This window comes from Vipera ursinii (assembly GCF_947247035.1).
Source record: "Vipera ursinii genome assembly, chromosome: 3".
Classification (NCBI taxonomy): Eukaryota; Metazoa; Chordata; class Lepidosauria; order Squamata; family Viperidae; genus Vipera; species Vipera ursinii.
In genome coordinates, this window is record NC_139516.1 from 165,406,082 (window position 1) to 165,428,487 (window position 22,406).

Here is a 22,406-nt window from a genome sequence, read left to right on the forward strand (position 1 = left end):
CCAAAGAACTTGGGTTTTACTCAGTCCTAACCCAACATCTTAACAACTACCCATGTGGCATCTCCCCTATAGGTATGTTCAAGAAGAATTAAATAGTGTTTGGTCTCTTCTTGTGTATACATAGTGAATGATAGTCTGGAAACCTGGTTCCACTATCAAATCATTCTTATTGTTAGTAATCAATATCAGCCTTTTTGTAATTTGCATCCATTATTTCGTATAGGGCTCTCCAGAACAAATGAGAATAATTTAGTATCCTAAACTTTTGTAATATCCTATCCGAAGAGTGCTGTCATATTCCCGCTCAATCTTTTCTCATCAAGGCCAAACATTCTTAGCTCCTTCAATCTCTTTTTTATAATACTTGGTTTCTAATCTCTGGCTGTCCAATTCATTTGAATCCTTTTTAAAGTGCGGACAAAATACTCTAGTGGGACTGCCAAAGGAAAGAAAAGGAAGTAATGTTTCCCATGATTTGAAAACTATACTTCACTTGATACAGCCTAAAATTGCATTTTCTTATTTTCATTATGATGATGATGATGATGATGATGATGATGTCATACTCAGAGTGCAATCAGTTATTATTCCAGGTTCTTTTCCAGTACTGGTAAGCTAGCTATTCCCCATCCTGTAGTTCAGCATTTGAATTCTTTTTCTGAATGCATAACTTTAAATTTGTCTCCCTTAAATTGCATCCTATTATTTTCAGCCTATCTTTCTAACCTATTATTTTGAATTTTATTTTACTCTTCCAGGGAAATACAGTATGTGCCATCTACAAATATTTTAAATGTTCCATTTATCTCCTCATCCAGATAATAAAAATGCTGAACACTTATTCCATTAATGAATCGTCATGAACTATTATTTACAACTCCGTTTTATTCACTTAATATTTATACCTTCCACCCAGTCTACACCCATCTAAACTTGCATTCTTGGTGGATTAGACTCAGATGCTCTTGCCTTGGTGTTACCATCAGTGATTTATGTTACAAGCTGGAAGGTGGAATAATTTTATCTTATTAACAGACCTCTTCTTTCTTAGTCTCCCTATAATAAATGATCATTGCATTAGGCCACAACTAGTTAGGCAGAATTTCCTGACGTAGCCTAGTCCACATTTTTTATTTATTTATTTATTTTATTACATTTATATCCCGCCCTTCTCCGAAGACTCAGGGCGGCTTACAAGCTTACTTGTGTTGTACCTTAGCCATGTTAACAATAACTTTTTCCTTTAGCCCAGCTACTAAAAAGGATTTTACAGTGCTTGTGCTGGCCTCTGACACATGGGGAGAGCTTTAATGAAAAGTTTGAAACTATTCCTAGAGTGCAATTTTTGCCATTATACTGGAAAGCATACTGAAATATACAGTATGAAGGCTTTATATTAAATCACCAAAGTGTTAAAAGGAAAGTACTCTCTCTCAGCCCAACAGGGTGGTCATTGTGGGAAAAATAGAAGGAGTATTCATCACTTAGAGTTGTTTATAAAAATAATAAAGGTGGGTAAAATGAAATAAATAAAACAAATAAAATAGGAAATACACATCACATCATCCTTTCTGGATTTCATATATATTGTCTATATACTGGAAAAGAAATGAAAATATCTTAGATTTCTAAAGTTTTCATTACTATTTTTCACTACCCTATAATCATGTATATATTGCATTATGCATATGTGATAAATAGAATATGTCACTATCTGAAAAACAGCCCAATGTTGTGAAGACACTTAGCAAAACCTTTTCTTCTTGTAAATGGAACTTTTTTTTTTTACAACTTCATGAAAATGAGATATTTTTTATAGTCAGCTTTCAAAAACTGAGTTTCCTCAGTTTCATGAAATTGAGATTTCTCTCTTTTTGAGATCTCTAGATATCTTTATCAGCAAGAGAACATGAAGATATAGAATTTTTTTAAAGCTTTTCCAATAGTTTTAATAGTTTTTTATTTTACCTAATAATTTTTTTCCTTGAACATGAATTTTATAAGTTTCACCACTTTTTAAACTTTCTTCTGTAAATATGTCTCTCGTAACTTGGAAAGTTAATCGAATTTGCTTTGTTTAACTTGTGACTGTAATGAATAGAAAAGCAAGGAAAAATTAAAATATGGCCATTGAATCACCCTCATACTTGTTTCAAATAAAAATATAAATAAGAAGAGAGATTGATAAAATTATGGACATTCTTTGATGTAACACTGAATCATGTAAAGAAATTAAACAACCTAAACAAATTTGGCCAATTTCCGTAATCTTTTAAGGAAGCTGTAAACATCTATTTAAAATAAAATCTTTTAATTTTAGTTTTCTGTTGACTTGTCTTGTGATAAAGACACACTTACAGATTCAGTTTTCTTGAGTTCTTTGGAGGAGCCCAGTTATTTTTAAAAATATTTAGACATTGATTTAAATCTAAAGTAGAAATATGTTTTTAGTACTAAGAAGAACTGTTTGTTATTTTATTACATTAGATTATTTCATTATTCTTCTGACCTTCTTCACGTATTCATGTTGTTGTAGGTCCTCCAGGTCCAAGAGGGTCCAAAGGTGACAGAGGACCCCAAGGTCCAATTGGACTTACTGGGCCCAAGGGTCAAAAAGGAGACAAAGGTGAACCAGGACCTCCAGGACCTCAAGGTGAAAAGGGACCAAGCGGCCCACCTGGGCCACCAGGTGAACAAGGTGACAAAGGTTCCAGAGGTTCACCTGGATCTAAAGGCCAGAGAGGTTCAACTGGGAAGACTGGGCTACCTGGTCCTAGTGGAGATCCAGGATTCCCTGGACCACCTGGCAAAGATGGACTCCCAGGTCCACAAGGCCCACCTGGAGCCCCAGGTTTTCAAGGAATTCCTGGTCAACCAGGTGCACCTGGTGCTCGTGGACTGCCTGGTTTTCCAGGTGTACCTGGACTACGTGGTCTTCCAGGCGAGCCTGGTCCTCCTGGACTACCAGGTCCGGCAATAGCTATGGCGCTACAAAGTGAGACTAATGGTAAGCTGTTGACATACCTACTATCTGTCTGTATGCTTCACTGTATATTTATTACCAATATGTAAAAGTATGGTTTGAAACTATGTTGACTATTGGATTGGATTGTACTCTGTGTACGTATTGCAATGGAAGTTTGTAGCCTTTATCTGTTCAAGTCTCCAACTAGCTTGAAATGAACATCATAGTCCTTAAATCTATGGTTTCTTAAGGAAGAACAGAAAAGCAATTCTTCCTTTTTTCCTCAGAATTCCTCACAATCTGTTTCAGAGTGGTTAGTGCTTGGATTCAGACATCTAATCTATCACATTACACAAGAGAAATGGTCTGAGCCCATGAAGCACATTTTTTTCTTTCTCACCTTCTAAATCCAAAGCTTCTCTCTATAGTGTTAAGAAAACAATGTAATTTTGAACCTGAAAAAATTGGAAGTTCAAACTGACCAATTCCTCTTCCCCATCTTTTAATTTCTTTCTCTTCCTTCAACTGATATCTACATTCGGTGATATCTAAAGTTCATTGAACAGGCTGGTTTTTCATTAAGCTTTCTTTTCTTTTTTTCTTTTCTAATTCACAAAATGATTCCTACATTACTGTAGAACCCACATACATATATGCAGGACAAATAATTGTCCCTTGTAATAATGGGAAAACAAAGTTACATGGAAAAAATGGGCAAAACATGGTATATCTCCATTATTCCTGTTAAAACCTGATAATTATGTAGGATTGTTCAAATCTTTGTTAATATTTGTTTCAGAATGGTATTAGAAGAAGAGTTTTGATACATGAAAAAAATGTGGATGCTTTTCAAAATTTATCCTGCAATTATATTGTTAAACTGAGCCTTTTTTTCTTTGTGATAAACTAGAAATGATTTGAAGGCCAATTTGATAGAAAAGGATGACTGCAACTATAAATAATGGAAATTCTATTTCAACAATATTCTGAATAGATAATTACTTTTTTTACATTGCTTGGCTCCTAAGGGTGTTATTCAAAACTATATCTAGTAAGGTTCTGAGTGCTTCAAGAGTAAGTCGGACGTTCTCTTGGGCTTCACAGAACCATGGTGGCCCCCTGATGCTTATTTAAAGCAGGTGCATCTTTTCTCAGGCTTCTGTGTGGGTTTTGGGGGGGAAAAAGATGCTGTGGTTTCAATAGTGGCACTGATTTTAATGGACTTTTGGTTCTTAAAACAGAGGTACCTTTTTTCAGTCCCTACTAAAGCCCAGAAAAAAACCAGCCTGCCTTAACATATAGCAGGGTGCTGTTTTGTGCCCCGAGGTCTGAAATATTTCTTTCAAATCATTTTCAAAGGGTGCAGGGCCCAAATTTCTGAGGGAGGATTAAGTTTCACTTCTCATGAGGGTTTATTGCAAGTGTTTTCACGTTACAGGTTGTCCTGTTTACTGGAAGAACTTTTCAGGCAACTGTTACTACTTTTCAAACGAAAGAGCCATTTTTGAAGATGCAAAGCTTTTCTGCCAAGAGAAATCATCTCATTTGGTTTTCATCAATAGCAAAGAGGAACAGGTATAGAATCCTGTCTAGCATGCCGTTAGATTTAAATAGTAAAAAAGAGCATTACTTCCAGCCAGGGCAGTTGACAATGATTGGAATTGAATAGGTTAGACACAACAGACAGAAAGCATTTTATATGCTGCAGAATCCAATCTGGGTCTGTCACTGGAACCAGAGGTTTAGTCTTCCGAGCTTTCGAACTCGTGCCGGAGCCCATCTTCAGTGAACTTGTCTCTCAACAAGTGTTGTGTGACTAAAGAAGATTAAACTCTGGTACCGATGACCGACCCAGATTGGACCCTGCAACATTATCGTGGGACACGTATATTTGCCTTTGTTCATTTTATAGCCATTAAGGTCTCGTAAATATAAACATCTGACTAAAGATAATCAGGATGATCAGGGGATTGCAGTCTTACTATAAAAAGTCAGCAAAAAATATGAGTAGTCCTTGTTTAGCAACTGCCTCATTTTGTTTGCAATTACGATGGTGATAAAAATGTAGCCTTGTTACCAGTCCTTGCATTTACTTGCTGTAAAGCGAAGGAAAGCTGAAGTAAGGTTGTAAGCTCACTTGCAGTTTCACTAGCAACTATTTTGCTCAACAACTGAGTTGCTGCTCCCACTTGAGGATTACCTGTATTTGCATGGAAGACCAACCATCACTTATTACAGGAGCTTCTGATGCTGTTACCTAGGTTGAATATTCTGCTGAAAATCTATGTTGATTTTTCTTTCTTGAAATGGAGCTGTCAGATGCTGCCAGTTTGTTCAGAGCAATCCATGAGAAGAAGAGGATCGATCACCCTTTCTTACTCCACTGATATTGTGACACTTATGCCTGCCCCTCCCCCCCAAAAAATGTTTTTCTTTTCTAAAGCAAAATGCAAGCTAGAGGTGAGGGCAGGACTGGAAAAGGAATGCATACCTTATTCCCGTCCACTTTGTCATGTTAATAGCTGACATTCCCACATGGCTATGCTTCACTACATGACAAAACAAAGTTGAAAGCAATCTAAGCAATATGTAGTTTGATCCTATGAAGACAAAAGATTGTCTCAAGTGACATCTTAAGCTCATTGTGTGTGTTCAACTGTAAACTAGTGCTATGGTTGAGAAGAATATTTTCAGCCCCAGAAATAGAAATAGGGACCTTCCAAAAGGTCTTGCTGGAAATAAGGCAGAGGATGTCATTCCATATGAGATGATTGTTGTAATTTCTAAATGCTTTTGCGGGGAACATGTTGGATTTTGATTTAAGTCGTGTTTCCCATTCAGCTTCCAAATTCCCTTCTCCCTAGCCTCAGAGCCCCAAACTGTTTATTTATTTATTTGAAATAGTTCTTCTTAGGCATCTTCAAATCTGATTCCAGGGAAACTACAGCCGCATCAATATCGAGATTATGCTACAATGAGCCACTGTAAAGATAATAAAAGACAGCATTTTGTATTTGAGGCAGAGAAATCTAAATGCTTGGTCAGCACTTACTGAGATGATGCTCTTGTGGCAGCAAACAGGAGAAAGGAATGAGAGAGGTTCTTTAATTATCCCTTTTCATTCTGGCAGCAGAGTACGCCACATGTCAAATAGACCCGTGGAAGCAACTTTTCTCACAATCTACTTTGCTCCATTTCCATTGCTAGAGAGGAAAGAAAAAAGTCCATCTCTTCATCTCATATGACAGGGGTAGGCAACCTTGGCTCTTTTATGACTCGTGGACTTCAACTCCCAGAATTCCTGAGCCATGGAATTCTGGGAGTTGAAGTCCACGAGTCATAAAAGAGCCAAGGTTGCCTACCCCTGTCATATGCCATAGATGGCTATTACTGTTATCAGTGCACCTTCTTTAACCAGAAAATTGGTTGGGAAAAAGAAATTCTTGGTGGATAGTGAAAAGGAGATTGGACTGAGATTGGGAGCATGAAAGGAAGTCTGTGTTGGAGGGATGCTCAGATCAAATGGACAGCCATTTGTCTGAAATGGTATAGGGTTTCCTGCCTGAGCAGGGGTTGGACTAGATGACCTCCAAGGTCCCTTCCAACTTTACTACTACTACTACTACTACTACTACTACTACTGAGATACACCTAGAAATAGTTCCAAGTTGCTTCTGCTCATAAGCTCATGTTTATGCTCAGTCACATTTTTCAAGAGGCTAGAGTAGTTTAGGAAGTCAAAACTCTGGGAAGTGAAATAATGTGACGATTCTTTCTTCTGTACACAGCAATGGTTGAAAATGCAAGTTATTGCAAAAGGCAGTTTCTGGATTGGTCTCACCGACTCAGTGAAGGAAGATGAGTGGCGATGGCTGGATGGCACTCTACCAGAATACATGTGAGTGCAGGAAGGATGTTCGCTGCTTTCTGCTGTAACTGTTTCTTAGCATCTGCCAATAAGAAATGGTGTGACAACCTTATAAAGGGCACTCACTGGCTTTTAAATTCAGATTAACAGTTCTTTGATTTCAAAAAGCTTATTGCCAGAAAAAACACCTGAATAACCAATAAAAGAAGAGGCTTACGATGCTTATTACAGAGTTAATAGCAAACTAGGTGGCAGAAACCACAGGCTTTTTTAAAACAATTTTTATATAAACGTATGTGGGTGGAGTGGGGACAACAAATAAAGAAAGAGAAAGGGTCAGTTTTACTTGGCTGATTACAAAAAATAAGACTTCTGTATTGCATCATTGCTGGAACCACACTTGTATCTTCATTTGTCATTGAAGCTTAATATCAGCCAAATTCTTTTGAACTGGAATCAGGATATACACTGGATCAGCACTAGATCAAGTAGACTAAGATCTGCCATTCCCACTGAATGAAATTATTACTTTTTCCTTCAATCTCTCAGTTTGGCTGCTGTTGAGCATTGGAGCTTACGTTAAGGAAATATTACTGGTATCTTTGGCTAAGTCCTTCTTATCCTGACGAAAACTCCACATTTGTAACTTAAACCATTGCATCTTTAAGGACCTTACGAAATCTTAAAGTGATTGTTCCTAATCCACCCAAAGGGTAATTTACTAGGAGAGTGGTGCATTCCCAAATAAATGCAAAGGCTACAGAAATCTGAAGAATCACTAAATGGCAATAAAGAGATTGAGAATCTCTCCTCTGCAGTTTTGCAGTCCAGCTCTGATAGCTCTAATTATACAAATTTATCTTTATTATAAGATAGTTTTTGTAAGATAGGATTTTTTACTGTGGGCACAATGGCACACATCAAAAATGAAATTTAGTTGCCCGCTGTCAAAGTGAACACATACATGACACACACAATATATGATTGTTGGTGTGTTTTGAGTTTATTATATGATAATATTAGGTATTTCTCTCTAAATAATGTATAACAAGAAACTATTCTTTTTGTTTTGATTTGGAGATTTATTTATTTATTATTTAAACTTGTATACCGCCCTATTCCCGTAGGACTCAGGGCAGTTTACAGGGAAAAATTAAAAATACATACATACAAAGCTAAAATCGATTAAAACTAAAATTAAATTAAGTCCCTGAATTTAAACTAAAACCCCATTAATAAATAATTAAGACCCCTCAGTCTAGGCCAGACAGCTCAAAAAGCCAAGTTTTCAAATCCCTGCGAAATGATGCATATATAAATCCAATAGGAAGTTGTATTTATATCTTAGTAACTCATCTGCAGCTATAGATGAAACAAATACAGCCTCATTGACAGATTACACTCTGTACATGTGTCTATGTGCAGTCCACAACCAGAACAGAATATTTGATCTAATTTTAGACTTTTCAACTTTGGCAGTTTCTCCAATCGATTCCCATCTCTAAGCCCAGCTGTTTTCCATTTCCAGGAAAAGTCATGCATTATTTGTTAAGGAGTAAGATTTATGCTTTAGGAGAGATTGTTTTATTTTTGTTTTCTTTTTACTACTACTAATCTCCTCTTTCTCATTGTCATATGATGGTTTGGTTATGAAATGATCATTTGTTTGTTTGTTTTATTGCAAGAAACTGGAGTGCGGGACAGCCTGATAACTGGAAACATGGCCATGGGCCAGGGGAAGATTGTGCTGGATTAATTCATGCTGGGCTCTGGAATGACTTTCACTGTGAAGATGTTAATAGTTTTATTTGTGAACAAGATGTGGGAAAAGGTATGATAAACTTTGAACCAAACGTATTCACATTTATTGCAAAGACTTGAAGCAACCAAATTTCCACAGCTGGGACGAGGGAATTGAATGTCCTGCTCATATAGATAGAAGGTCTTGGAAAAGAACTGGGGATCAATCCTTATTAGCATCTGTGTATAAAAATTCTCCCCAGCTGCTTCTCTTATTCAGGCTACAGAGTTTTAAACTATTGGCAAGTATTTCAAGATTACACAGCTATTCTTACTAGATTACATACATTTGGCAATCCGTGTTCTAAAACATGCCCAGCTAACTCTGAAGAAAAGCACTGCAGTAATTTATTTTTTCCAGTTAACACCTAAAAGACAGTAATTTCAGAACTCAAATATGCAGTTTGAAAAGCTATAAGCAACAGGACCTAATGTTCCTGAAAATTTTTTAAAGACTATTTAGTGATGCATTTCCTTTCCCGTGAAATAAAACAAAGTGGAATACAAAAAACAACAACATATAATAGATCCACAATGACAAAAATATTGTTGTACTAAAAGTATTATTAAAAATCAAACTTGAAAGAGCAGCCCAAGATAGAGCACATTACAATAATCAAAGACAATGGATGAAGAGTCAGATGTTATTACTCAGCTTCCCTCTTTCATTCATCCTTTCTGTACCTGTACATGAAAATGAAAACTTGAAAAATGAGGTACAATTCTACCTTCTGTGTTTTGTTATTATCAATTATATATAAATTGTTCATGTCTGACTCTTAAGTCAATATAACCACAAGAGTTTGAGGTAGAGGGTCTACCATAAAATTCATTGGATGCTTTGGACAAATTATTCTTCTTTTTTCCTCTCTCAGCCTAACCTTGTAAAGAAGGCTGGGGCTAGGATAAAGTGCTCATTTGAGCTTCTGGAGAAAAGGAAGTGAGAAATATACAGCAAACATAGGGCTCTCTTGAATCCGCCTTCCTTATTTATTAAATTTATATGCTACCCATTTCACTGAATTTAAATTTCAGTTAGAATTTTCATGTGTATTTAAATCTCAGCAACTTTTAATATCTGAAACATGTTGTCATTGCAACCAAAATGTATTCTGTAGTATATGACATCTAGAAAAATATTTCTTAGAAATCTATTTGTGTTTACTTGGTCCTACAAAGTAAATAACTTCTACAGTGAAGTAATGCAAGAAGAGTTAGTTCACCTTACCTCTATGCCATCACTTCGGTCTTGGTCCGTTGGATCCCCTGCCTTGCCCCATCTTCAATTACCTTACCACGTGATTAACAGCACATCATTTCACTTTATAACTGGCCCTCTGAGATGATTAAGAAACTATACAATAAAAGTATAGGCTCCAACTGGTACAGAATGCAGCCGCGAGAGTTGTGTTGGGAGTTTCCCGATACTCCCATGTTATACCCCTGCTCCGCAAGCTGCATTGGCTCCCAGTTGTCTTCCGTGTGAGATTCAAGGTGCTGGTAATGACCTACAAAGCCCTTCATGGCATGGGTCCGGAATACCTCAGGGAGCACCTGCGGCCGGCATCAACTTCCCTCCGCCCAGTGCGCTCCCACAGAGAGGGCCTCCTCAGGGTGGCCCCCAGGGGGAGGGCATCCTCTGGGGGCGCCCCGGATTTATGGAACCATCTTCCGGTTGAGCTCCGGATGGCGCCTGACCTTCGCTCCTTCCGGCGCAACCTAAAGACTTACCTGTTCGAACAAGCCGGCCTGGCCTGATGGGTGATGGGTTTTTATTGCTTTTTATTTATTTAACTTATTGTTATAGTTCTTGGGCATCTTGTTTAATCTCTTTTAATTTTTGTATTCTTGTCTTTTAACATGTATTGCCCTGTTCACCGCCCTGAGTCCTTTGGGAGAAGGGCGGTATACAAATAAAATTATTATTATTATTATTATTATTATTATTATTATTATTATTATTATTATTATTATTATTATTATTATTATTATTATTATTTATTATTATTATTATTAATTATGATGTGTTAAATAAAGACAAGTCTTTTCTCAGGTGGTATAGCAATCTTTCCAAAAAAAACCCTCCAAGATTTCATTATGTTAACAACAGCCAACACTTAGGTGACTTTTTTTTTAGAACCAAAATTGTCTTTTAACCAGACTATGGAAGTGGAGGTGGGAAGGGATTACCTGTAGAGAAGAATCAGTGGATGGAAGGTTTTATTATTATTTTTTCTACTTCTGTGTTTCAAGAGTGAAACCAACTGCACTGCCCTTGTGGTTCATTGGCAATGGACACAAGATAGACTGGTGACCTTTCTTTCATCACCTCTATTAGTACAGGTGATCTTCACATTAAATATCTTCTTACCATTGTTGTATTAGCATTTTAACTGGATATGATACAGATACAGATTTGGAAAGCAGTACTTATCAATGCAACTTACAGCTCTGGTATTGGTTTCTGGATTTTAAAGCCAAGTTTTACCTTTGTAACACTTGTTACTTTCCCTTTCCCACTGCAGCTCAGCCACCAGCATTGTAATAAGTTGTGGGCCAAGAGACTGATATTTTCTTCGCAAAGAAATTCATCTGGGATTGAACCATCACCCAATCAAGAAAAGGAGCACTGAGAACTTTGATGAATAAACTTCATCAGCACAATTTGTCTTCCACATTTTCTAATTTTTCAGGGGCTTTACAACCTGTTGCACAAACATGTTGGTAGAAAATGCAATTGGACAAAACTACCTGTAGATCTCTTCACTGATTAAGCAGAAGATATGTTCTGGTAAGAACTAGAAAACAGCAAGCTGATTACTCTAGGAAGACAAAAAAGCATACAAAGCTACTGTGTAAACAAAGCAGCTACTTGTTAAATTCCCAAATATTGGCAATTTATATAAATATACATGTATAAATTTATATAAATTTTATATATAAATATATATAGTCCAGTTCTGATCAGTAATATAGAATATACTTTTTAAAGCTTTTAAAATTCTGTATTTTTGTACAAAATGTTGCCTCTTATATTGATTTATTTGCCTTTTTATATAAATATAGTAAATAGAAATTAAAAAAATACCATTGATACTACTTATCATTCACTAGAAATAACTGTCTGGAATAAATTACCCAAGTTTAATAACTTTTAAATTTGATTTTAGATGGCAGTTGCAGTCTATTATACAAAAATGTATACAAATTTATGATCCAAGGACAACATGCTTGTTTTTCTGAACTGGGTCCGTTGATAAAACTCCAGGCAGATGAAAGTCTAGCAATAGATCTGAAGGAAGGAATGACATTGAGCAGTAAAGTACATACTTTACATATTGTATAGAAAATTCCCAATTCAGTCTTCCTGATTCTAATTAAAATAATCAAGTGGTCAGAGAGCTAAAAAAAAAAAAGGCTTTGCCAAGGGCCCTGGGAATTTTACTAGCTATAATGCAGGGCTTGGTGCTTAGCTGCTTAACATGACTTAATATAAAATATGTTTTATGTTCCTCTTATTTTTTCATGTGTAGGCAATTTCTATTGGTGTAATGGGCTTCCGACCATTGGGGACTAGTTTAAGACTAATAAATAAAGTTTTTAACCAAAGTAGATTTTTCTGATAGACGTGTGTAACTTGTTCTTAATACTTTTTTGGTACCAACCACTGGGGCAGGGGTGGGGGGACATGAACCAATAGATTTTGCCATTTCTTGGTTAGACTTTTTTCTGCTCCACTTCAAACCCCTCCAAATTGCAGCTTTTTCTTCCACATGGCAAAGAACTTGTCAGAAAATGGTTAACCATTCCATGGAGAGAGAGAGAGAGTGTTCAGTATATCTGCCTGTAACATCTAATTTGGTAGATCAGCAGGCAAAAAATACTACAGTACTACAGTACTTTCTGTACTTCCACAGTGTTCTGTAATGGTTTATACTTAACATTTTGCTGTAGATCTGGACACAACTGGGTACCTAAAAAGAATGCTGATAAACTCAGAATATCAAAACAATGACTACATTGAAGTAATTAACTTTTCTTCTGAAATGTTTTTCACATTAGGATAATTTGTTGCTGTGCTTGGTGCTGTTCAGTTAAATAATGTACAAACCTTTTCTTTCTATCTCTAACATCCTTTTGTATGTCCCTCACTGGTACCAAGGCAAATTCTCAATTAGTTTGAAACTGGATATAGAGTGAGTTATTTATTTACTGAGACTTACGTGTTGCTCCAGTCATAAAGGACTCAGAGCCACTTAAACTCCAATGTCTAGCAAAATGGTTAAAAACATAAAATAGCCCATTATAATGTGCCACTAAAGGACAGTCAAAACAAAAGTGACAAATACCTCTGTTCAAAGACAAACAAATATTCATATCAGCCTCTCAGGCCCTTTAGAAGCACCAGGTCCTAATGACCCTTAAGAACCTGGCAGGGGTAGGGCTCTAATCTCCGGCATATGCAGTTTTAGAGAAGGGGAACAGTGACAGAGAAGATCTGCCCCTGTATTTCCCAATCACAACAATCCCTAGAAATCGACACTCAGAGCAATCGTGTTTTTTTAATTTGATACTTGGATTCGGTGATCTCATAGATAGCCACCTTCTGAGTCATACGTGACTTTAAAGGTGATATCTAGCATTTTGAAATGTGGCCAGTAATTGATTAGCAACGCAGCTCTCTAAATATGGGTATATAGGTATAGCGTACATAAATCAAGTTTTGCCTGACATTACTTAAGTCATTACATTATAGACCAGCTGAAGCTTGTGATCTCCAAGTGCAGCCCAAGGTAGAGTACATTGCACCATTGCAGTAATAAAGGACATGGTAACAAAGCCCCTTAGCACAGCTTACTGACCCAGAAATTGCCAAAAAAGGGACCCAAGCTGGAAGCCATCTGCTCTTTGAGCAGGAACTGTGAATATAAATAGTTCTGTAGATTATGAGTCAATTCTGCATGCTGGAGTTCTATCCTGGCCAGAAACAAAAATGGAAACTCAAATGAATTTGCTTGGCTTCTGTACCCAGAGCCGTACTGAATGTCCTGCTAGTCCTGAACCTGAGCCAGGTTATAACAGGATTTCCAAAATGGGATGAAATTGTAATGTATTGGGTTTTATATATGTTGTGTTTGCTGGAGTTGCACTGCTTGCTAATTGTTTGAATTCAGTTGCTAATGCTTGTTCACGTGTATACTTGTAACGGTTGCTAGCTGGCCCAGACTGGTTGTCTCCAGCTGGCTAAGTAGGTTAACATAATGAGGTTAGTTGCAGTCAAGTGGAGAACTCTAGATGTCAACTTCTCTACTCCCCAATTGGAATAGCAATAAGGCTTTGAGGAAAGAGGATACTACCACTCTCCTCAAAGAAAGATTCACCACTGCTTGTCCCAAGTTCCACTGATTACTAGCCTGACTCAACCTCCTGTTACATGCCTGAAATCTTTCACTAATCAGGTGAAAGATGGTTTCAAAGAATCTTGTTTACTTACTTAGGACCAACAGGCTCAAACTCATTTCAGATAATTTGCAAGTTGACTTCTTATAGAACTTGCTGTTTGTGTATGTATAGCAACAGAATATAGAAAAATATTAAAACATAAAAAAGAACAAAGCAATGCACCTATATCAAGGTAAATTGTACATATAAGGGCTTCCTGTACATACGCATAATATGCATGAAGATTTTGCATAACAGTTTCAAAAAAGAAATCATATTTCATGTTAATTGTTTATGAATGATCTACGTATTTGCATAGACAGATGACCTGATACGTGTGGCTTTTTCATTTTTCCAAGTAGCTATTTGTTATTTTGAGTTCTGATGTCAATCTTGGGTCCATTAGAGATTTCAAAATAGCCATTTTGGGAGGGGAAAGGTCAAAAGAAAAAAGAAGCTTGACCAATACAATTGAGAGATTGCTGAATTCACATATGTCAACAGATTTCAAATGCTCTCAGAAGGCCTCATTCGTTCTCGTGTGTAACCTGCACTTTCATAATCGCCTTTCCCCAGGCACCATCTGCATCAGTTTAGCCACTCCATGCAACTGATTTAGTGAAAGCTTGTGCCTTTTAATAAAATTTGATAGAAAAGGTGTTACTGGACTCTTCCTGAATCTACATTCTGAGGTCTTAGGAGTGGGAAGAACAATCATAAAAAAGTTAGAACAGCACTGGAAAAAGTGATTTATGACCGTTTTTCACATGAATGTTGCATCATCTCCATGATCATGTGATCAAAATTAAAATGCTTGACAACTGACTCATTTATGACTGCTGCAGCGTCCCAGGATCATGTGATCTCCTTTTGTGACCTTCTGACAAGCAAAGTCAATGGGGAAACCAGATTCATTTAACAACCGTGTTACTAACAACTGCAGTGATTCACTTAACAATTGTGACAAGAAAAGTTGTAAAAGTTCCAAGCCAAACCACTATTTCATTTTGAAGTCCTCTGCCTGAATGGCTTCTATTGTTCTCACTTCTCCCAACTTAAACTGACATGGCATGCAAACATTGCAGTTTAGCAGCAGCAGTAGCAACCATGCTTTTCTTCCCAATATTGTTGAGGAATGTGATTGCTATGACATTTCATACTTGCCCCCTCCTGCTGAAAAATATTCTCTTAATAAGGCTTTGAAGGTTACAATTATTTTCAGATAGAAAAAAAGCTGTCAGCCCTTGTGGGCAGAGAATTTTTAAACAGGTTTACATCCTCTGAAAGGTTTGTCTATGCAAAATTGTTTTTCTTCCTAACTTTTGCCATTTTTAAATCTGTATGTAACTCTTCCCAGAAGAAGCTTCATAAGAAAAGTAAAGGTTGTTAATCTACTAGGGACCTGCAGAGAAGAAGCATCTTTTTTCCCCTATACCAGGCAGCTTTGGTGTTATGCTACACAGAAAGGAAAGTTAAAATATGCTGTCTCATGGCTGGCAGCCACTTCACTCTCTGCCTGGAATGTTTTATCACCATGGCTATATTTAGCATATATGACTGTACCTAATTACAAAGTAATGGGCGAAATATATTAATTGTGTGCATCTGGAATATGCAAAGAGTTCCATGATGTTCGTGGAAAATATTCAGCTAAGTGTTTTGCAGTAAAAAAAATTAATAATAACACCTCACAGTTTGAAAGCAATGTGTTATGAATCTAATGACTTTTTCCTGTCAGAGGCAGCTTGCTGAGGGAAAGCAGTTTGTCTTGGAAACCCGTCAAATTTGTCTTAGTCATTTCCCACCTACACACATTTTTATAATAATGTGCAACTAGCTTTAAAATTGCAGTTTGCCTGTACAGGTAGACCTCGATGTACGATCACAGTCAGGACCATAATTTCCACCGCTAAGGAAGGTGGCTGTTAAATGAGTCAAACTGGATTTTATGATTATTATTATTATTTTTGTAGCTGTTAAATGAATCACAAGGTTATTAGGAGCTGTGGTAGCACAGTGGTTAGAATGTAGGCTAATTCTGCCCACTGCCAGGAGTTTGATCTTGATGGCTCAAGGTTGACTCAGCCTTCCATCCTTCTGAGGTCAATAAAATGAGGATCCAGATTGTTGGGGGAAATATGCTGACTCTGTAAACTGCTTAGAGAGGGCTGCAAAACACTGTGAAGCTGTATATAAGTCTAAGTGCTATTGCTATTGCTACTTCATTCACTAGCTTTGTTATCACATGATCCTGCGATGCTGCAACTGTTGTTAATACATGCCAGTTGCCAAGCACCTGAATTTTGAATACGTGACTGTGGGGATTATAAGAAATGTTTTAAAAGAATAGTGCTATATTATTTATATTCTAAGAAACAAGTTAATTATAATTTCTCATTTGCTAATGTACTGTACTTCTTTTGAAGCTGTGCTTCTCTTCCTAATACTCAAACTGCCTTAACTGTTGCTTAGAAAATATGGCTCTTTTTATTTTATTTTAAAAAAACTTGGTTAATCTTATGAGTTACTGAATAATTAATTTATCAGGCAATTAGATCATCATGAAAAAAACAATATATGCTAGAGATGGCATTCTTTCCCCCTTTATAATATATATTATATATATTCCATATATATTCCAAAGTAGACCATAAACTTTCCTATATGGTGTCAGCATTTCATATCTGAACATGAATACATGAAAGTTCTGACTTGAAATGCTTTTAATCTGTGTTCACACGTGTTTTATTACTTTATTTTTAAAGCAGTCATTAATTGGATCCTCACCAAGTTGCAAGACTGGTGTCTAAAACAACTAAAAGCTTGAGAGCCAGTGAAATGCAGTGGGTCATGTATCAGACTAGGAAAGGAATGACCTAGGTTCTAATCTTCCTCTTCCTCCATAGAAACTCACTTTGGACTAGTCACTTTCTCAGCCAATTCCCCCCATACTGGTGTGTGGGAACAGGCTACCCTTCCACCTTGACTTCCTGAGAGAGAAGAAGTATACAGTAGATGTAAATAACTATCACAGTATCTATAATGGCACTGGAAGTCAATTTAGGATTTTTGAAAATTAATATTAAGTGCTAACTGTTTTTGTGTACTGATGGCTGCATATTATCTTCATTTTATTAAAACAAACATGGGACATACCTCAGAGAAATAACATTATACATTTTTTTTGGCTCCTGAAATAAAGTTTGGTGTTTGTAGTATTATTGGGCTCTGATCCTGTTACTGATCAGCTTGGGAATAATGAGTCTTTAAACCATGCAGCATGTTTCTGGCAATGCAGTTGAACAAATTTCACTAACTATGGCAAATAAGTATTTGGAAAATCAACACTTTGCTTTTTTGAGCAGGGTCCAAATATATAGTTGACCTAACAACAACAATAAAACATAAGGATATTTATTCTAGTGTTACTGAGAACACTGTGTTTGTTTTGGTTTATGTAGTGACTAGAATGAAGCACAAAAATGCTTTAAACTAAGTAATGAGGGAGTGGGGGGGTCGTCATTTTTTCTATGCCTGAAAGGAAATGACTTAAAGGGTTTTAGGAATCTGTTTGTAATTTCGCAATGATTTGGCTTGCCAATTTCTATGATAAATAACTTGAAGACATTCTGTCTTAAAAAACAGAACGTTTTTACTTGCCTAAATGTTCCATTTGTGCAATCATTATATAAACTGAAATTTGCTAGTGTGGCAATAATAATACGTATAGGAATGTTGCTTATAATACTTACATTGGTTCTCCAGTCATTTTTGAGGGGAAGTTGTTTTGCTGATGGGTAAACTGAAAGTCATGAATTCATGAGTTAGTCATGAATTTGCTTTTCAGTAATCTTGTAGTATTGTCCCGCGACACATTTTAATAGTTCATTCTGTCTTGACAGGTTTGAAAATAGTGTTTTACTACTGGAAACAACACTATTTACAATGTTTTCTATTTGCTGATGCTGTCATTCTCTTCTCCTTTAACCAAGCTAAGCATAAAAAGTTTTAAAGTTGTTTTTTAGTAAGTTTGGCAAAGTAACATTGTGTGTAATAATTCAGCGTTTGGATTTTCATAAAGTTTTTCCATGCAAGCATTTCTAGCGGTGCCTTCAAATTTAAAACACTTATTACCCGAGAGATGTTCTTTCCTGTTGATCACACATAAATAGCAGAAAATGATTCAAGAAATGAGCAGGGAATGAAAAGATTACAGTAACTAGCTTCCATTAACTGAATTAGTCTTGTCTGTATGAGCTCATTTTAAAATGGAATACTAATAATGAAAAATAAGTTCTAAAATATAGGAGGAGACATATGGTTAGTCGATTTGCATATGATTTTCTTTCAGATTAATACAGGAAAACAGTATGAGTATCATTCCTAAGAAAGAATTAATAATAATACAGTTGCTGTTTAAAATAGCCCTGGCATTTTCCCCTCCCCCAATTTGCTGAATGTATTGGTTACATTTACCTGCTGTTACCAACACAAACTGATTTGTGTAGAAGTTGCAGTTGAAATGCCTTAAGCACCAGTGATCTATGTAAGCTGGAAAACAAAATAGAGAAACAACACAAGTTTATTTTCTGTGTTAGCTCTGACACCTACTGGCACAATAATACTATACAGCATCTCTACTAGACATAAGCAAATTAAACAAAACAGTCTTATTCCAGGTAGTGGGAAAATAAATAAAAGGCAAATATCTTTGAAGACAAATATTCTAACACTCCTTTCATTTTGCTATCAAAAATCAAGTTGATTTTTCCCTCACCAGACAATGGGACCACTCATTAAAATGTTTTTGCCTATAAATATAAGTGCATTTGTTTTGCCTTTCCACAAGACATTTAAAAACCACTGTAATGCAGTATTCAGTCCTCAAATTACTGTGAAGAAGAGAGAACTGCTTCTGTAGAACAGTAGAATCTTGCTCAGTATTTCTATAAATCAATGAAAATGAAATTTAATTTTCAGAATAATTTTGACCAGCACTCTGACTTTGACAATTCCTAGTACTTCCAGTCAAGACATTCCTCTTCCTTCCTTCCTCCCTCCCTCCATCCTTCACCCTCTCCTCACCTTCCCTCCTTGAAGAATAAGTGGGACACAGTGAGAAAACATCATGGGTTACCAACAATAGAGTGGGTCTGACACTTCTCCTATAACTAACAGTTCTTGAACAAAGCTGTAGAATTGCACAATTAATATCCTTGTTTGGAAGCATTCAAAACTTTCAGCTATATGAATAGGCAAAATGAGGAATGGAGTTACTTATAAGCACACATTTTTAATACAAGGAGAAGGAAAATGGCCCTGAACTTGCTCTAAATATGATTAGGGAGGGAGGAATGTATGAAAGAACTCACATGATAAAAAGCTTTGCCAAGAACTTGCAAGATAAAAGCCTGCTTATTTAATACACAAGTGTAAGTAAATATTTTTCTCATGACATCTTATAAAGAAACAGCAATATCTTAGAAATTCTTTTTCAGAAATGACTAGTTAAAAATATTCATTTAGATCCAGGTCCTGTGTTGAAATAATCCTGATTCTGATACCATTAATCACAATAACTGGCATCAGTGCACAGCCAGGGATTCTCAACTTAAAAGCATTAAGTTGATGCTTAATCAAGATCTCAGTGCCAAACTGTATTTAATCTCAGTCATGCCAAGCAAGTGCCCATTTAAATCACTTGCATGTAGGATAGATAAGATTAGATTAGGTCTTATTGGGTAGAATAAACCAGTTCACTGCATTCCTATACTTTTGACTATTATTCTTACGCTGAAGTGTACGTATTATTTCTTCCTGTTGTACCACATGCAACTCCTGTCTTCCCATTTGCTGTGCACTCAGAAAAGGATGTTTTCAGTGTGTGTGCACATATCTATTCCCAGTTACAGCATTGAAGAATTCATTAACAAAATTGAAATGAATACAATATTAACAACACAAAATATTTTCTAAAATGTTTACATTATTTCATGATTAATATTTATTTTTATTTTATTTATTTTTATTACATTTATATCCCGCCCTTCTCCGAAGACTCAGGGCGGCTTACAAGCTTAGCAGTAGCCTTCATTCTATGTATATGCCTGCTTATTAGGGCTTTCACACACACCCCAAGCGGCATTATTACAAAGTCAGCTTATTGCCCCCAACAGTCTGGGTCCTCATTTTACCTACCTGGGAAGGATGGAAGGCTGAGTCAACCTTGAGCCTGGTGGGATGGGAACCTGCACTAATTGCAGGCAGCTGGTGTTACTTAAGGAGGCATTAGCCCACTGCTCCACCAAGGCTCTAATAATAGATAGATAGATAGATAGATAGATAGATAGATAGATAGATAGATAGATAGATAGATAGATAGATAGATTACTAGGACAATAAAGCAAGCTCTTCAGCTGATGCTACAAAGACTACATATAGGTACCATGCAACCCTCCTAGCACAGCGTATTTCATAACAAGGACAACACTACTGAAAACTCCTCTCCCTATTGCTCCAGTTTGCACCCGATGGGCCTGGAGCACTACAGAAGCCTCCACTGTGATTCTTTCTCAGTCCCTTCCTACACTGCTAATTTTCTGCAATAGAGCCAGAATAATAACTAGCCCTCTTCCCTTCTGTCTGCATCTTGAAATGGTAGAGGCATACAAGCCAGTTTATGTCTTTATGTGAACTTGCATATACCAGGCAGGAGGGAATACACATCGCAAGAATCATTTAAATTTGTTATTTTACTATCATCACTTTTCCTTTTGCATTATTTTAGATAATTACTTTGTATTCTGGGAGATTTCTTGGGTTGATGAGTGGAGTAGAAATGGTTTTAAATTAATAATAAATCAATTAGGTGCCTATACAGCAGGGACGTCAAGCTGCTGGCCCGTGGGCCGGTTGCATCATGTGGAGGCCGCGCCCACCTCAGCTCTGGCAATGGGAAAAAAGTCACGATATGTCATGATGTGTCATGTGATGCGGCGAATTTGACACCCATGATTTAAAGGTTAGGATTTCATACTTGTATAGATATTATTTTTACCATGACTGTAAATATATCCTGGATGGGGAAAACCAGACTTCAGCTCAATCCTGGGAAGACAAAGTGACTTTGAGTTTTAGGGAGCTCTGTATTCAAGGATTTTCCAGCTTTAGTTCTGGAGGAGTTGCACTATCACAAATGGAACCAGTGTGCAACCTGATGGTCCTCCTGGCCTTGCAACTCTTATTCAATGACTGGGCAGGAGGATTTTTGCACAACTTTGCTTGTCTATCAGTTGCATCGTTTCCTACATGGGGGGGGACTATGCCTACAGTCCCTCATGATATAATCATATCATGTGGATTATTGGGATATGGGGCTGCCCTTGAAAAGCATCCAGAACTGCAGCAGAAACAGAATGCAGTGGTATGAGCAGGTATGATACATTTTGGTGCACCTTGAGCTACCCTGACCACAGGGAGACATATGAGGGTGCAATTGAAGGTGCTGGGTCTTCCTTATAAATAATTTCATGGCATAAGATCAGATTATTTATGGCACTGCTTTCTGTCCATCCCTTTAGATCCAGCAGGCGAAGACTGCTAAGGGCTCCATCAGTTAAAGAATCTTATATTGTGGGAAATGACCCTTTCTTGTGGCTGTGTGCGCTGCTCCACTAGATTGATCCCAATCTGCCACCTTTTCAGAAGGCTCTCAAGACATGAGTGTGTTCCTGGGGAATGAGAGTTGGGGTGCACTGGAGCAGGTGATATGGTTATTATTTGTTTATACTGGTTTGGCTCCTTGATTGTTGCTTATGTTTTTGTATAATGTATATTACTTTGAAATGTTATAAGCCACCCAGAGTTGCTATTGTGAGATAGGTAGCTATAAATCAAATCAAATTAAGCAATCAAACCTGGTGTATGCTAATTGTATTGGCTTTGTGCAACTGCTTTTTGTCTTATACATAAAACTGGCCACAAATTTTCAGAAAACGCAACAAACCTTTACGTGTTTTTTTTATTATTAGCTCAAAGCCTCGATTTAGATAAACAAACTAATAAATATATTTTAACTTACTTCTACGAATAACTCCAGAAATAGGCAGACCTGCTGGAGAGAAAAAGACTATCTGTTAAAGCAGAGATTCTTAACTTTAGCAACTTGAAGATGCCTGGACTTCAAATCCCAGAATTCCCCAGCCAAGCACGGTCTGGTTTAAAACACCGACCGCTTCCGCTGCAGAGGACCCAGTGTATGTCGGGACTACGAGTGAATAGAATCCACTCCGAGCGCCGTGGGATGACGTCAGTAGAAAGAGTCACCGGTTG

At 36.8% G+C, this 22,406-nt stretch overlaps 1 protein-coding gene across 1 annotated transcript in view; it reads left to right on the plus strand.

Annotated features, from left to right (window-relative positions):
- The window catches only part of COLEC12 (collectin subfamily member 12), an 85,332-nt gene extending 73,105 nt beyond the window's left edge, over positions 1 to 12,227 (plus strand). The window contains exons 6-10 of the mRNA XM_083359152.1: positions 2,537 to 3,007; positions 4,404 to 4,540; positions 6,754 to 6,863; positions 8,519 to 8,664; positions 11,159 to 12,227. Coding sequence (XP_083215278.1) covers positions 2,537 to 3,007; positions 4,404 to 4,540; positions 6,754 to 6,863; positions 8,519 to 8,664; positions 11,159 to 11,178 — 884 coding nt within the window. The 3' untranslated portion in view covers positions 11,179 to 12,227. The remainder of the gene's footprint in view (positions 1 to 2,536; positions 3,008 to 4,403; positions 4,541 to 6,753; positions 6,864 to 8,518; positions 8,665 to 11,158) is intronic.
- The last annotated feature ends 10,179 nt before the right edge of the window (positions 12,228 to 22,406 follow it).